The following is a 17,759-nucleotide window of genomic DNA, read 5'->3' as shown; positions in this document are numbered from 1 at the left end:
CTCCCAGACCCACTCCGCTCCGCTCCTGCCCCCAGTCCAGGCCTGATGCTATCGCGTTCAATTGTTGATGGGAGCAGGGAGATCGAGTGGAGCTGTAGCTGGAGGTAGAGGTCGAGGTGGCACACGATGGGGCATTAAATTGTATTAAAATGCGCAACGCACACACACACTCCTCGCGCCCCCTCAAAGTGCTCCCTGGCGGCGGGCAAACCTTGAATGCCTCGACTAAAAGACGGCATTTATTTTTAGTCGCTTCTCGTGGCCGCCACCCGTGTGCAGGGACATGCCCGAGGAGCGAATGGGGATGGGGCTGGGGGACCGATGTCGGATTCCTGAACAAATGGTATTTTATTTATTTTTATTGGCAAATGTCAACGAGGCGTCGATTCTTTTGTTCGGCAGCTCCTCGGAGTGCCAGCCCGTGCTCTGCGATGGCAATGGAAATCAAATTGGAAAGTTTACTTCCACCCGGGGTCTTTCGGCTTGGTTTACGGCCATCCAAAGGAAATAGTTTCGCTAATGTATTTCGAAATTTTGAAGCAGAAGTGTGAAGCGGAGCGGAGCTCACTGACTGAGCATATCCGACTGACCAAAAGCAATTGAAAACACACAAGAGATGAAGAACATACCATTCTCAATATGGAAACATTAATTGCGATTCTTATTTATAAACCACAAGCAGAATACATATTTACATATGAATGTAAGTACACTTGCACTTACTGGCGAGCCATGGCATGGGTTTCTACTATATTCTATTTCTATTTTACTATAAGGCTAACTAAGGTTAGAAAGACACATATTCTGCACACAAATTTCTCAGTTCTCTAACTCTGGAATTTCTGTGATAGATACGGATGGAATGCACAGAGTTTAAGTGATTTGTGTGTTTGCAGATTTAGTGCCTAGGAAAAGAGTTTAATCAGGAATAAATGCAGAGTAAAAGCTCGAAGATTATTCATTAACGTATTCATGTTATAATATTCAACAAAATTCATTATTCCCATTGTATTTCAGCTCCAGTCCCAGACAAAATGCCGTCGGGCTAAATCAAATGCCAGCCTGAACGAAATCGGGCAGCAAAAATGCGCCATCATGGCCCGGCACAAGAAGAAGAAGAAGAGGAACCGCGGATTGCGATACGCCGACGCTGACGCCGACGTCGCTGTCGCTGTCGCTGACATGGCTGCCTATCGACAGCAGCGGCAGCCATCATGGATGAGAGAGAAAACAGCGTCGCTCCTCCTCGCTCTCGCTCTTGCTCTCGCTCATCGTCTCGTTCTCTCTGGAGCCCCTGAAATAGCTGCCATGCTGCCCGAAACGCTGCCGCTAGCACTCACCTGCGGCGGCGGCTGTTGTGAAGTTCTGTGACGTGACTGAAAAAATGTCGGAGCCAAACCCGGGCCGGGATCGGTATAGAAATCCGAAATGTGACAGCGACAGGGAAAAGGACAATAAAATAGTTGTGCGGGCGAGTGCTCCTGCTCCTGCTCCTGTTGCGGCTGTGACGGCCAACTGCGCCTGCGTCGGGGCCCGGGAATAGGACGGGCGCTGGGCCCGGACCTGGACTCGAATCCCAACAAGGACATTCAGGGGTAAGTACACGAGTAAATGCGCAAATGAGGGTGGAAAAGTATGGCTTCCTTTTTGTTCCACATAGCCAATGCACGAACCACTGTGTGCCTGTCCCCGCTAACACTTCTAATTGGACGAACGAAAGAGGTTTGACAGAAATTGAATCCAATACGAATATCCAAAACATGTTCCATTAAAATGTACGAATCACAGAATTAAATGTACATACATATATATGTACGAAGTCGTTTCAAATATTTGCCTATGAATAAACTTGAGAAGAATGAGATTTATTTTAAACCATTTCTGGCTGGGCGCGCTCTTGCTCACCAACACACTCAAACAAATTCCACTTCTCTTCCACTGCTGTCAGAGTGTGCGTGCGCACTCTCTTAGCTGCTTGCATGTGTTGGTGGTGCTCTTAGCCGACTCTCTTAGCGGCGACTCTCTTAGCTGCCGCCGCTCTTTGGTTGGCTCTCTGCACCTGTTCTCGTGCTCTTTGTTGTGTTCATTGTTTTTGTTTGCGTTGGCTTTCTCTGCACCGCCCCCACCCCATTCAGTCATCGCTTTCTGCTCTTTGCTGCTCCGTCTCTGACTGATGCCATTTGCTTATTGGACGCCGATGCAGTTCCTCGAGCCCCCCACCCCTCCACTGCCATCGGCAACGACATCCCATGGCGCAGCTTGAAATCTTGTTAGAATTTAATGGAATCTCAAAAGTCCTGCGCAAGTTTCGGGCTTTGGGGAAATGCAATTTCCTTTTTTACGATTTTCCTCAGCCAAAGCATCTTTTCCCCTCTTTTTTTGGGTTTGCATTCCCAACTTCTTGGCTTCGCAGTTTTGCTGTGGGCACCACGGAGGGGTGGCAGTGGCAGTGGCAGTGGAGTGGAGTGGAGCATTGCATCAGTGAAAGATATAATAAGTTTTCGCTCACTTGGCAACAAAGTCGGCTGCCGATGCAGATGCATTGTGGGTGGCTTCTACTTCTGCCGTTGCTGATAACAATGATTGGTGCTATCGCGCCACCGAATGCACAACAACAATGTCGAGCAGCCACCAACTGCTGGCAGAGAAGAGGTGTATATGATGCTGATCAGGAATACGCTTCCTTCTGGGCTCTTTGAGTACGGGGGTATAATAGTCCAATTGGACAATTGGAATGGTTCGCGTACCCGCTAAGGGTAGTACGGGTGAATCGAAAAGTAATCGAAATCCATACATGTCCATCCATACATACATATGTATGTAAATATGTACATAGGTAGGCATGTAGGCATGTACATATGTATATGTATATAGACTTATTTAATGCGACTAAAATAAGTAATTTGTGATGATTTGCACACCGATTCGTTACAGCCTCTCAACTTCACCCACATATCAGATCAGATCAGATCTGATCAGATGGGGTGGGCACCATATCTTTTTTCAGTGTGCGTATGCCAGTGTGTGAATCCGTTTGAGTGTGTGTAGAACCCACACATGTGTGGAAATGTTTAAATATATCGCTTTGTTTGTTATTGAAACAATGCGCTTACACATCGAACACATCGAACGCAAACATTCATTTTTTTCGCTTTGTTTACTCATGGCACCTTCGAATACTTCGAGTGCGGATCGGAGAGGTCAAATGTACTCATGACCTTCAGAGCCAGTTGCAGGCTTACAAAATTAATTCGTTTTTATAAATTTGTTACATTTTAAGAATCTGAAATTTAATGGTCGTGTTAGCTCTCGTTTAATTTCCGCTTCAAATATTATTTCTAGCTATTTTCATTTCCAATTGTTATGTGTGTATATGTATACTCTTAAATTATATTAAAGACTAATTACTGTTGCATTTAAAAGCGATAATTAATATTGAATACTGCTTCTGTTCTGTCATTAAAATTTTGCCCAATTGTTTTGCATATGAATGGGGCCAAGATCGGATGTCATTACCCTCCTGATAAAAAAGCGGGGGGAATGCATGCGGTGAAGGTGCAAAGGCAGGGGGCAGGGAGCTGGAAGAATTGTGGCTGAAATCAATCTGCAAGCCGAGCAGAGACGTAAATCAGATGAGCGTTAAGGAGGCAAGGCACAGGAGATGAAGCCACTTGCCGAGATTCCTCAATCCCGTATTGGCAGCTCGCGAATGGGAGGGCGGAGGGGCCAGCCTCGGAGCGGACGTCATAATCGTTCCAGTGACAAGGCATAAAATTTGAGTTTTACGATTTAACTGGGCCATAAAGCAACCAATTAGTGTCAGTGGCAGAGTCTTCCCCAGTGGCAGGCGGGCGGGGGCCGGGGCCGGGGGCGGGGGCAGTGCGTGCAGATTGAATACTCGCCTACGGTTATGAGTGTGAAATTCGTTTAATTGCTTTATGATAATTCTGACAGCTCATTAAAAAAGTCGACGAAATACAAGAAGCTTAACGGTTTGTTGCTTGTTGCTTGTTTTTGGCTCCTGCCTCTGGCTCTGTCTCTGCCCGGGCTGACGAGTATATTGGAGCTGGGATTGCGTTTTCCGTTCAAGTGACTTTTTAAGGAGCTGCCTAATATACGACTTCCCTCACAGCACGCACACAGCCAGATTCAGAAGCAGGCTCTGTCCCTGTCCCTGTTCCTGCCCCTGCCCCTGTTCCTGTCCCTGGCCCTGTGTAGGAGTAATAAAAGTGACGACAGTTTCGTTTTATTTTTTATGACAAAGCGTCGTCTGCGGTCTCCACTTCGTTGCCGCTCTCTAGAGCTGGAGCTGGAGCTGGTGCTGGAGCTCAGGTGTGTCCACAGATCCGTATATGTATGTGCTCCTCACTCTCGCTGGGCAGGTGGATAATTTTTATTGCCGTAAATCACAATGTCAATTGTTGCTGTAATGGCCGTGCCATGGATGGCACCAAAATGGAGACATCGACAGACAGAGAGAAACGCGTACGTACGAGTGTCTCAATTGAGCGAACAACTGAATTAAACAAAACAAATGCGAAACAGACAGCAGACAGCAGACAGAAGACAATGAAACAAATCTGAATCGAACGGCTCCATTGTCGTAAAACTGATTAGGATTGATGGAAAGGTCACAAAATGTAGGGACCGATTGCTCTTCCAGGCACGGGCCTTATCGCAATTAACCGAATCGTATGCAAAATGCATTTGCGGCTCGTTGCAATCGCACACCAGACCCAATTGCAATTGTCCCCCTTGCAGGTCGAATCGCAGCTTCTCTTATCAGCCATCAGCCATCAGTAGTCATTGGCATTGATTGATCAGGCCTGGTCGAGCGAGGCTTGGCCAATCGATTGGGCCGAGGCCAGGCCCGGCCAGAGCAGCTAGGTCCAAGCTGCCGGAGGCGATGTTTATTTGAAAGTCAGTCTTCGTCGGGAGTGTGCGGCGGCCCTCCTCCTCTAATGGTGCTCTCTCCTCGAATAATAAAATGGCTTGTGGCCCGAGCACGAGCCGGAGCCCCAGCAGTGTGCCAGAAATTTCAACCCCAACGGGAGCCCAGCCTGGAGAACAGAAGAGAAGTGCGCTGCGCTGCGCGGCGGTGGGGTGAGTAAACAAAAATGAAGAATGTCCGCTGATTGACATTATCCGGTGCACACGGGGCACATGCAACGCCGATAATGGCACCCATACCCATACCCGACCCACAGTGATTCCCATTAAGGATTTCCGCTGCAGTTCCTTGAGCAGTATCTGAAGTATCTGAAGTAACAGTCACTACTGGCTGGCATGGGTAGCACGGAATCGGGGAAAATGAGGCAGGTTGTTAGGCAATAAACAAGGCGTCCGTCCTCGGGAATGTCAAAATGTTTTTGATGGATTGCTCCGCTCGAGTGTCCAGCAGAGCCCCGTTGACAGCTGCGTCTGCTCCTAGCACGAATATTTCCAACTAAAAAGAGAACGAAGCGAAAAATTATTTAATTTACTTAAAAGCTTCTGCAGCTGGTTCCATTTTCCCCACTTTCCGTTCCGTTTCCCGTTGCATTCCGGTCTCTTCTCTAGTCTTTTTTGACAAAATAAAATATTTAAGCGCAGAGGGAAAAACAAAATCGAAGCAAAGGAACGAAACTGGAAATATATTTCGCAGTATGTGTGTATCTTGTGTATATATGTACATATGTGCGTGTGTGCGTGCTTGTGTATCTGTATCTGTATCTGGGAAATGTCTAAAAGCGTTTCTACTTTCAGCTCTCGTTTCTGTTTTTGGCACTCTGCCTGCAGCTTATTTTTGTTGTTTTTCCCATTTTATATTCTTTGATTCCGTCTAGTTTTCAATTTCATTCCTCCACATTGCCCACAGAAGCAGAAACAACGTATCATCATTATTATCAGAATCATCATCATCATCATCAACACGGTCGCCCATTGTTTTTTTCTTATATTGTTTTTCATGCCATTTTTCGTTCCATTTCCCTTCCCCTACACTTAGAACAAAAAAACGTTATAATGAATTTGATACCTAGGTATATATGTAGTAGCTACTATTTGGTATGATATTTGCCAATTGATATTTTTGAGCTTTAATTTAGACCCTTTTTTTTTAAATATTAAAAATCAAGAACATTTTTGGTCGAGTGTAGACACACCTTCTCACTCATTCTCGCCTCGTACTGGCACTCGTCTCTTTCGCATTTTCGTTTCGCATCATAATTTTCCGTTCGCCGTACGACGGCGACAACAAAGGAACACCATTGAAAATCACGTTCCTCCGGATGGATCCACTTGGGTGGGGTACGAGTTCGAGGCCCAGAGAAGAACTGCAAATTTCCTTGGCTGCTCCTCCCAGCCCCAAACTCAGCAGGCCGAAACGCCCACATAGTTCGTGTCCCGTATTTAGTGCGGACCCTCTGTGTGGGTCTCCAAGGTTCCATTTCCCTCGGGGACTTTTCAAATGTGCCGTAAGCAAAGCACGCGCCGATGAACGTTGAAAGAAAGGGCAGAAGAAGCAGGAGCAGGAGCAGGCATGGAAAGTCACATCCAAGTTTGGGAATACGTGTTTCTGGCTTTTTTCTGGGCTCATCGATTTCATTTATTGACCATCAGGTTAGCGTAGCAACTAACGTTGATCTGCCAGAGGTGAATCGCTTCGAGACCCACAAATAAATCAATCCCAATATGGCTTTCAGTATTTAAAAATCCGTAGATACTCGGAGCATTGCTCGGCACAGTACTAGTCGAAGTTTGTATACTCTAAAACGACTGATTGGTTCCTAGAGTAAAGGAAATACACGAACAAATATTTGATGGCTTCAATTTCTGATTGCGGGGAACTGGAGGGAACTTAAACGAAATTATACCGAGTGACATGTAGGGCAATGCAATAAAACATAAACAGATTGGAGTCCCGCCATCAATTAAATGGCGTAGTAATAGTTTGACAAATTGGAGCGTGCCAGGTGAACTGAGTTGAAAGAGCTCTCAGGAACAGCCACTGAGGCGATAAGGAACTATATTCAATTGTTGCTGTGGGGAGGAATGTTCCACTATCTCAGTGAGGCCAACGCAAAGCCACCGATTCAGTTTTGTTTTAGAATATAAAATAATCTAGTCGGGACTTAGTAAGAGAGCAAATGTTTAGCCATGGGGAAATTATGACTGATGTGGATGTGGATGCCAGAGTGGAGTGGAGTGAAGATGGAGATGGAGTTGGGAGAACCCACGGGCCCGAGCTCAGGGTTCAATTTGTCTGAGCGGCTGCTTATCTGGTATAAAAGCAAGTGAGGCAGCAACCGGAGAATGCCAAGCGCAGCATTGCAACACCGGCCCCCTTCCCCTCGGGGGGATTCGTGGCTGCCATAAGCCGATGATGATGAAGCCGACTGGGTCGCCATATTATGGCCCTTCCCCCCGCGTTGCATTTTTCCCTCGTCAGCAGCCATAGCGACTCGCACTCACACAACCTCGGGAACACACCGATACACCCATACAGCCACACAGCTGCCACATGTGCGATGTGCGATGTGCTGTTGCCATATCTATCGCCATATGGCGCGGCATCCACTGAGAACTTTTAAAGTGGCCTCATGTACGAGAGTTTTCATCGGCGGAAAAGCGAGAGGTTTCCCGGGCTCGTCGCAATGCGAAAACTGGCACATGCGCAGAGCCAATGTGGGGCCGAAAGGCGACGTGGGGAGCTGAATTGGCGGTGGTTGGAGTGCGGACGTGGTGGCAGCAGGGGCACAAGCCACACGCGAGGCCTGATAGAAGCTAAACTTCAACTTCACCTGAAATGCTACAAAATGCTACATATATTTTAACAGTTCCCAAAACCTACCTCCAAGCTGCAATTGCATCGATGTGGGCTGCCTTTTATGGTCTGCTGAGTGTTATTATCCGTCGAAGATTTTGCCGAAAAGGTACGATCTGATTCCGATTTCCAGTACCAATTTAGATGACATTAGAACAGGGAGCAAAATACTTTAATTTCGATAAGTTTTAAGTGCTCAACAATTTAGTTTGGCTCGCGAAAGAAAGTCACTCGTTTTTTGCAGCAATAACGCGAATAAAATATTTAAAATTATTGACAAAACTCGTTCCTTCGTGCCATCGATAGGGAATTTATTCGCCAAAGCCGAGCCGCTTACCGTAAATTGCAATTTATGCCCAGCGGCAAGCCAAGTCCCCCTCCAGCCAGTGCTCCTCCTTCTCTGTTCGGCATGGAAAAACCCGTTCCGCAGCGCATCCGAGGCCCCTGAGCAGGGCCCGAAACGGAGGCTCCATTTCAATTTGAATTAAGTAATCATAACTAATAATTGTGCGCCGTCCACTGCATCGGCATCTGCATCTGTTATTTTTGGGTTCGTTGATCCATGGGAATGGCGGCCATGCGCCGCCATGCGCCGCCATCGAGAGTGCCCCCCATTCGCATTTGGTTTCCATAACTTTAACGACTCTCCATCTCCGCACTGGCTCTCTAGTCGATTGGACATCGCACTCGAATATGGTCAACTGGGGAACTACTAGCCGATGGGCGTATGAAGTGCATCTAATTGTCATGGCAGACAGTCCGAGTCCGAGTCGTCGGGGAGTGGAATCCGTGCAGCTGAAGCAGATTGCTTTACGAGGGCAAATATTTGTGCTGCCTGTCGGCATGTGGCACCCCAACCCGTTCGAAAAATGAATACATATAGAAAATTGCAATTTATATGGCTGCCATAAACAGGGGCTGGGATGCGTCGCTTTCACTTTTCCCGGAACGTTAGAGACGCTTCATTTTTTGACCAAACTCCCTGTCTTTTTTCCGATTTACGGTTTAATTGCATTCAGAGCGAAGCAGACGCAGGTCACAGCAGAAACACATTCCCGCTCCTGAACCCTTTCTGGCACAGCCGGAGATCACCGTCGGACGCCGACGTTCCATTTCCGCAGCGGGCGAAGACAGCGTCGTGCGATCCTCAGTGGTCGGCAGACTGAGAACCTTTATTGAGACTGACAACCAATAAAAACCATATTTTCCTTGAAGCGGGAAATGCACCAGTATTTGGAATAGTTTTTACTCCAGCTAAGATTGCTGCCCAAAGGGTTTCTCCATTCAGAAGTTTTTATAGTTAAATATTTAGCATAAATAAATGGAGCCCAATGGCCTTGTTCCTCAAACCAAATGCTAGAAACACACAGAAACGCAGAAACATGGATATTGAACAGTCTGAAATGAGCTTCTCCCTTGTATCCAGCGCATTTCAAGTGACACCTCCGTCTCGTTCGGCCAATTAAAGTGGTTCCATTGGAGTTTGCCTCGGAGCTTCTTCGTGACCCTCGTTACGATACCATCGAGCATGCGAGAGCATACATAAATAAATCGGAACACGAGTAAATACTTACAGCAAATCAACACGAGGAGTGCGGCGGGAAGACATGGGGAAACGTTTTAGTTTTCCATTTGGCCGCGCGGCTCCAGTCGTCGGAAAATGGAAAATATTAATGAGCAAAAGTTTCTCCTCCGGAGTAGACCTTTTATGGGATTTCTATACGGACAGACAGACAGACAAACGCGCTAGTTAGCCTCCACTTTGGTATGGACATGTTTGTCATTTACAAGTTGCGCTGCCAATTACTCTGAGGACCACGAAGCACTCCAAAGAGATGGCAGGCTCTGCCACAGTCCCCATGCCCATGCCCATGCCCAAGCCCAGGCCCAGGCCCAGACGCATGCCTCTGGCTGCTCATTATGAAAATGAAAGCAGTTTCTTTTGGCAGACGGACGGGGAACGGGGAACGGTAGCCGGAGAGGAGAGGAGGAGAATACTTGTACTTGTACTTGACTAGAATTTATGCACACAAGCATATTCCATTGGGGAATTCGAATCGAGGTCGGGCGAGCTCTTTCTGTCTGCCTGTTTGTCCATCGAACAAGGAAACTAAAAAGTTTTGCAAAAAGCATCACATGAGAATGGGAGGAAAAAAAATGATGACGCCCTCGACGGTGACCAGGGACCGGGGACCAGGGCGGATGATGCTCGCCTGTGGCAGAGAAAACAAATAGACAAACAAGCAGCAACCACTCGACGAGAGGACGGTACTACAGTGGGCGGAAAATGGCGAACGGGTGGAGCAGAAGCAGAAGCAGTAACAGTGGCACTGCCGGTGCCAGTGGCAGGGGTGTAAAGGGCCACACGACCTATACATATGAGCATAAAATAGGGCTCGAGCTGGGACTGGTACTGGGACTGGGACTGAGGCGGGGGACTGTATGTGAATGAAGGAAGCATCGATGTTGGGATAATCGAATGAGCGACGGGTAATGGGGCGCATGGAAGACCCACAACTGGACCCCATGGAATATGAATGCATCTCGAGCATCTTCCCGCTTCTACGTATGTCAATATGTGTGTGCGGCCTCTGTGGGAATACGCCCACAAGTATCTTGTGATGCGTGAGCAGGGCCACCGGCGACCCAGTCCCCTGGAAACAACTATGAATTTATTGTACGAGTATTTCTGCTTTCTGCAAACACGAAAGCGCACTTTCCGAGGTAATGGGTTGGGTTGGGTTGGGTGGGGTCTGGGCGCTGGTCGCTGGGCCGAAATGAATTGAAATAAAATGATAAGCGTGAAATAATAATGAGGAGCGTGATCCGGCATAAATCGGCTCGCTCACATGACACTCTTCCACGTCCAATGAACACAAGAGCTGGGTCCGGATCCGGTCATTCGTGCTATGTAATCCATGTAATCGGCTGTGAAAAGTGTTTTGCATGTGAGGATGAGGATTAGGTTGAGCCAAAAAAATGTTTGTTTGAAATTTAAACGGGACACCCCTTAATTTTGTTATCTTGGGTTTAATAGTAATATTAAAGTTTTTATTTTTATTTAAACACATTTTTTAGAGATTACTACCAAATTAAAAAAAAAAAATGTATGCAAGAATATTAAAAAAACAATTTTTTTGAACGAGTTGGATAATTGATACTATTAATATCTTGATTAATCAGTTATTGGCAGTAAAAAACCTGCACAAGTTTTTGCGAACTAGTTAAGTAAATATTCAACCTCAGCTCAGCTTCCTGATTTTAATAAATCGCTAATTTTTAAAAAGTAACTAAAAAACAAAATAACAATAACTAACTATCAATATGAACTAGTTTCTAAGTTTCAATATTATTTGAAAAAACCGACGAATTCAATATTTTTAGTGTATATTAGACAAAACGAGAAGGAACGTGTGAGTCGCTTCTGGGGACGCGACTCTACTTATACCCGTACTCAGTCAGCATATACATTTTTGAGCATATAATTATTTAGAATTAAAAAAAAAAAAAATTTTACATTTTACATTTTTTTGCTACATCTGTTATCTACATCTACATATACTATTTATATTATACATCTAACATGTATATTCTACATGTACCATTTAGATTCTACATCTCCTCCGCTAGGGGTTGCTCGCGCACTGAACGCGGCAGAGTGTGCGAGCGAGAAGGAAAATGAGTTGCGTTGTCGTTGGCAGGAGGGGGCAGGGGAAGCAACTGAAAATTAATTTCGCCACTCTGGCTATAATTATGATCCGATTTGATTCAGATTCGGCAGTCTGGTAGATATGGATATTCTCTGCGATACTGCGTTTTTAGTTTTATCGTATCTTAAAAATTGTGCCTGCCACAGATTTTCGTTCTTTGTTGTGGCGGAAGGGGGCGGGGTGAAATTTTGAAATACACTTGTAGCAGTGTGATATCACATGAGTCTGGAAACCAAATTTGGTTACCCTAACTCTTATAGTCTCTGAGATCCAGGCGCTCAACAAGAAGGACAGACGGACGGACGGACGGACGGACGGACGGACAGACAGACATGGCTATATCGACTCGGCTATTGATGCTGATCAAGAATATATATACTTTATGGGGTCGAAAACGTTTCCTTCTCTGCGTTACACACATCCACTTTTACCACAAATCTAATATACCCCTTACCTCTTTTTTGAGTACGGGTATAAAAAAAACGTGTATTTTCTTTGCGGCGTAGCAGCCCACAAACATTAAACTAAAAATTTGAAAAAAATTTTATAGTTTTATTTACTAACAAAGAACAGAACAAGGGCGTGTCCGCTTGAAAAAACAAAAACAAAATTTGATCAAATTTTGGCCCAGCCTAATGAGGATGCTTATGCTTTCCTATATGGAAATTAAAATAATAAAATAAAATATTTACTCACATTTCGCATATCGATCAATTTATTTTTGATTTGATTTAATTAAACATCATTTATTTGTTTTCCATCTCGTTTCAGTTGGATTCCTCTTCGACCCCTGGGGCGAGGATGTCGCCAGGCTGCAGCTGTTCCAGGTGAGTCTCCATCTCATATATTTGGATACATTTATGCTGAATAAAGGTAATAATAATGCCCCATATGGCATATAGCAACTGCCGAGCTGTCCAATTGAATCGAGCCGCAGGTGCAACTGGGGAGAGACTCGAGTCGCGGCTTTGTTGTGCCAGTAGATCCCTGAAACGCGCAACTTTCGCACGCCTGCTTCGATTTTTATTTGCAAACATGATTTTTGCTAAATTACTTTCCCAAACGAGGCGGAGGCCCACAGCATGTGTAGATGTGTGTGCGGCATATGAAATAGTTGAGACCCAATGTTGTACCTTTTGCCATTTATTTTGCACACCCTCCCCCTCACCCTACCGAGCCCAGACCCAGTGCGCCGAAGGCTGCCTCGATATGAAAAAAAGGCAAAAGTTGATCAAATAAATGGCGAAATTTCCATATTCCAGCGATAAGAACAGAAACGTGTAGCTCAAAGATTTCCATCAAATCGAATCGGAACAGGGCGGGACGGTACGGGACGGGACGGGAAAGGGCAGAGAAATCGCCTGCCCGGGCGACCGAGTAACAAGTTGTGCGAATCTCTATCTGAGGGTGGTGGGAGGTCCTTCGCTGGCTGTCCTGCAGGAATGGGATGGGGTTGCTGCACGGCCAGGTACAACCCCCGTCGTCGCTTAGCTAAGTAAATGGGTTGGCCGACGAACGTGACTCGCCCTGCCCTGCCCTGCCCCTGCCCTGCCAAGCATCGCCCTGCCCCGATAATGTAGAGCACATGTCTCCTTCGCCGGAGTTACTGCTGCACCATGGCACATCAAATGAACTTTTCCTAAAAGCAACCTTTAAATAAAAAAGAAAATGCTTGCATAGCAATTGATTAACTTCGTTGGATCGGATCGAGGTTTAAGATGTTGTTAATACATGATGAATGGGATCGGATCTATCTTGTTTGTTAAATTTAGAATACAAACTGGTCTAAGTATATGGGAATTTAAAGCTCTGATATATACATACGTTCCCTTTTGTTGTTATCTTTACTACAACAAATCTCTTAAATCTCAGAGAAAACCCTCGATAGATTGTAAATATTCATCCGATCTTTCGCAGTGTTCATATGTTGAAGAAGCTTGGCAGCCGTCGAGTTCGAGCTCTCAGCTCTGTCAGCATTTCGTTCCACTGTGCGTTGACATCGCAAATCTTGCGAGGAAGCTGAGCAAAGCCAGTCACGATTCCGAACTAATGAGGAATACACGTAATTACATGTGGTTACACAATATCAGAAACCCAGCTTCATCTCCAGCTCCAGCTCAGCCCTCTTACTATGCTGCCCTACCACTCACTCCCCCATCGCTGGGCTCTGCTGGAATCAATGCCCAGAGACAACCCCAGAAATTTAATAAACACGCAAGTGCACGGAAGTGAATTATCCCGTCAGTCAATTATGTAAGTCGCTCCGCCTCCGCCTCCCCTCCACTTTCCCTCCACTAAGACGTATTTCTTCTGTGGTCGGACTGCCTCTGCCTCTACCTTCTTTGCCTTTGCCTTTGCCCCCTCTGGGGCATGGGGCTGATGTCTTTAGACGGCACATAAATACCTCGTTTATTTGCCTGACTTTTGCCCGTGTGCGGCTCTTGTTCTCGTTTCATTAAGCGCTCTCCACACTCGCTTCAATTGGTTGCTTTATTTGTGGCTTCACTTTGCCAGCCTTTTGTGCCTTTTAATTAAATGTCTTCGCCCCTCTTCATCGAAGCCAAAACCCAATTAAATAGTCCGCAGATCGTTAAGCAGGAGTGAGTTCTGTCGCTGTCTCTGTATTGATCAGTTAACGGAAGGTAAACGTATATTGCGCGAATATATATTCGTATATATTCGTATATATTCGTATATATTCGTATATATTGCATGTAATAAAACTGCAGTCGAAGCAGGTGGAATTTCCAATGGAATCGCTCAATGAACGCTCCAAACTATCGTAAAGAGAATTAATTTGACGAAAATAAGTTTTCAGTGCTATTTAAATTTCTCGCAATTGTCTTGCCTGCCTGTTTGTGGCCTGGCAATTCGTTCTTGTATTTAATCTGGAGTTCATACAACAAATTTATTGAAGCAACATCGACGAAGGTTTTTGGCTCTATCTATCTTCTTGCTGGGCATGTCTGAGCAGCTGTAAATAAGTAATGAAATTACGTCTGTACTAGACGAGTTCATGTAAGTGGCTGGGCAGGTGGGCAGGTGACGCTGTAAGGTCCGCCGGGGCAGATGTGGGGGGAACTTCATTTGAAATTTATATCAGCGCTGCGTGGCGCAAAATTCCAATTGCCCGGCGAAGTTGAATTAATTCAACTAATTTCTTGGATACATTTGCATGGAAGCAGCCATCCACTCCGTCGCTGCCGTGCCGTTCCCGCTTCGAGTGGCTTGATTACATTAAGGATGCGCAATTAGAAAGGCCCCGCAGCCTCCCGCAGACAGTGACAGTACAGGCCATGACCGTAGGCTCGCAGGGAGATGGCAAGGGTGGCCAGAACTCAATTTCATTAAGTGCCAGAAGGTGCTGCCCATTTCGAGCCTTCCCCACGGCACCTTCCCAGGCTGCGGGGATTATTAAAAGAGTTTACTCTCCAGTGGATTATGAAGGACCACCAGGGGCAGGGGAGAGGTGAGTGAAAACATGAAAAATGAGTTCATGTTCTACGGCCCGCCACTCGTAGAAGAAAAATACCTCGGCATCCCAAAGTAGCGGTGGGAGAATTTTGTCCGATTCCCGTTTGATTTATTTGCGTCAGAATGCCGGAGGCCACGGCTAATGAAACGTGTGGGGGAGCACGGCAGCAGCCGCGCCAACAGTGGAGCAATATCAACAAAAACAGAATCAGTTGAGCCGCAAGTCGCGAACAGACATAAACAGCTGCGCCCCGAACGGGTGCGAGTTGAATGGAGTGGTGGGGGTGGCATTGGGGGTGGGTGGGCGCTGCATATTTCTGGCCTGCCACTGCCACGGACAAGACAAGGCCCGTAATGGTAATGGCTTCGCACCTCCGCATGAATGTGTAAGGGTACGTTCATATGTGGGAGAATGTACGAATAGGTGCCGCAATCACAGCCCAGCCCAGCCCAGTCCCAGACGGAGTCTCACGTGGCAACAGCAATGAGCAACCACCGCAAGTCGGAGATAGCCTAGCATAGCCTGTCCCGCTCTCTCCGCCAGGAGTGAGCGCACACGTTGCGTCCTTGTCGCGCACACGCACACACAGGTAGCGCTCTCGGGCTGGTGGCGGCCATTGAAACTGGCAGCCATAGCCATATCCCCTGCCCCATGGAACCAAACATGCCACGACCAACTCGAACTCGAACTCAACTGCGCAAGCAGCGCCCCTCACACCACAGAGGCAGAGATTGACTTGAGCCCGAATCGAGGCAAACAGAAAATCTGTTCATGTCTTCTGCTGTTGTTGGAATTAAATGTTGTTCGGACCCATTTGTGAACCTGCCTCAGTGGGGCACGGCAAATATGAAAAAACAAGAATGTATGTGATACCCGGTAATCGGGGGAGTATGCAGCCATCTTTAATGGTATCCGAATGTCGAGTTGTCATGAGTCGAGTTGATGAGTAATAAATATTAATCTTTTGAATGAAATATGTATGTTAGTCCCGTAGTGGATGATTCCACAAGTGGAAGATCCCTCCCGACAGTATTCACAGCTCAATGCTGATCCAGAATGAATGGAATTTAGTGGGTCCCCTCCGTTTGGCTGTTAATTAATAATATTTTGAGTTCGCAAAAACAGTATACCCTTGTCCTCTCCGGGTACGGGGTATAGAAACTCAAATTGTTTGTGTTTCAGTGCTGCATACAATTCTGGGTGACTGTGTGGGGGAGGTGGGAGTGCGGGAGTGTGGGTGTCGGCCTGACTCATAGAGCAGTGTTGTTTGTGTGTCTGCGTGGCGGAGAACATTTACTTACATTTTTTAATGCACCCAATAAAGAAAACAAAGCGCAAACAAGTTCTTTCATTTTATTTTTATTTTTATTTTTAAACTCAAGTTTATTTATTTTTAAGTGGCCACAACGTAGATGGCAGATATTTCTTGAATGGAGAATATGTTTACTATCTACTACTACTGTTTCTCATATGTATTATGTATATATGTATATTAATATATCCCCAACGAATGTGGACTTGGATTTTTGTAGTATTAATCATTTACGAGTTTTTCGCTCATCTCTTAATCAACGAAAAGTGAGCTGTTCCCAGGACAGCCCCAACCGCTGCCAAGGGGCCATGAAATATGATTGATGACCCTTGTTGCAGCGGCAATTATGTTGCGGTTGCGGTTGCGGTGCTGCACCGTAATGTCTGCCAATCTTCGAGCGAGGGGAGATTAAGATTAGAATAGAACAATAAATGGCAGGGAGTCGTGCATTGAACCCAGCCTTTTGTGGCCACGACTCTGAGGAGGATGCCGACCGAGGTGGAATATAAATGACCGCATTTAGAGCTCCCGTCGGCATTGAGGGATGAGCAAACTTTTTTAAAAATTTATATTATTTCTGAGTAGTTGCGGGCACCAACTATGAACTATGAACTTTCCGCCGCCCATCCCCCAGCTGTCCCTCCACTCTGCGATGCTGCGTGGCTTAGTGCGCGCGACGAACTTTGGGGAGCAATCGTGGAGTGTTATCATGGGGGATTTATGCCAAATGATGGCAGATTGCCAAGCTGCAACTACACACAAGCTGCGCTGTGGCAGAGAGGTGGTCCAAGGGGGTGGGGATAGATTGGGATTCAAATGGATCTGGGATACGACGACTGGGCAGGCAACGCGGGGCAACGCGGGGCAACGCGGTTCCTAGAGTGCGAGTGTCTGTCTGTCTGTCTGTCTCGTTTCTGGCTACTTTTATTTTCGTTTATTTTTCTCTCCTTCTCGCTTGTTTTTTACAATTTTCTCTCGAGTATAATGGATAGAAAAAGTTGTGCCATCCCCGAGACGGCAGGAATCAGCACAGCACAGTGTACTCGACATGCCATGGAATCGGATAAAAGTACGAAGAGAATTCGGAGTTTAATCGGATTCACGCGATTCAGTTGAACCTCGAATCAGTCTCATACTGTGACCTGCCATTGTGACCTGCCTTCATATGTATGTACATAGATATAGATATATGTGTGTCTGGCTATTGCTCCCACTGTGCGGCGCTCGACACAAGACTTCGGCTGCTGCTGCCACCGTGGAGCCAATTTGTTGCGGTTCATCAATATGCCACGCCACACACATCCAGGGCCTGGCCAACCAACCAAATGGCCAGGGAGCCAAGCCAACCAGCATCGGAGTCAGGGACAAACGGATGCGGATGTGGTTGGGTGGCTGCTGCTCGCCCCTGCGCAGATTTGTGTGGCCTTGGGGGCCACTGGAGGGGCGCGGAGCGGTGCG

At 46.5% G+C, this 17,759-nt stretch overlaps 1 protein-coding gene across 1 annotated transcript in view; it reads left to right on the top strand.

Annotated features, from left to right (window-relative positions):
* Positions 1-4,961: 4,961 nt before the first annotated feature.
* Positions 4,962-17,759, top strand: part of LOC111071108 — a 42,018-nt gene continuing 29,220 nt past the window's right edge. The window contains exons 1-2 of the mRNA XM_022362248.2: positions 4,962-5,103; positions 12,286-12,341. Of these exons, the coding sequence (XP_022217940.2) occupies positions 4,962-5,103; positions 12,286-12,341 (198 nt within the window). The remainder of the gene's footprint in view (positions 5,104-12,285; positions 12,342-17,759) is intronic.

Source organism: Drosophila obscura, unplaced genomic scaffold (genome assembly GCF_018151105.1).
Source record: "Drosophila obscura isolate BZ-5 IFL unplaced genomic scaffold, ASM1815110v1 contig_192, whole genome shotgun sequence".
Taxonomy (NCBI): domain Eukaryota; kingdom Metazoa; phylum Arthropoda; class Insecta; order Diptera; family Drosophilidae; genus Drosophila; species Drosophila obscura.
Note: the sequence above shows the minus strand (reverse complement) of the source record. Positions and strands in the feature narration are given on the sequence as shown.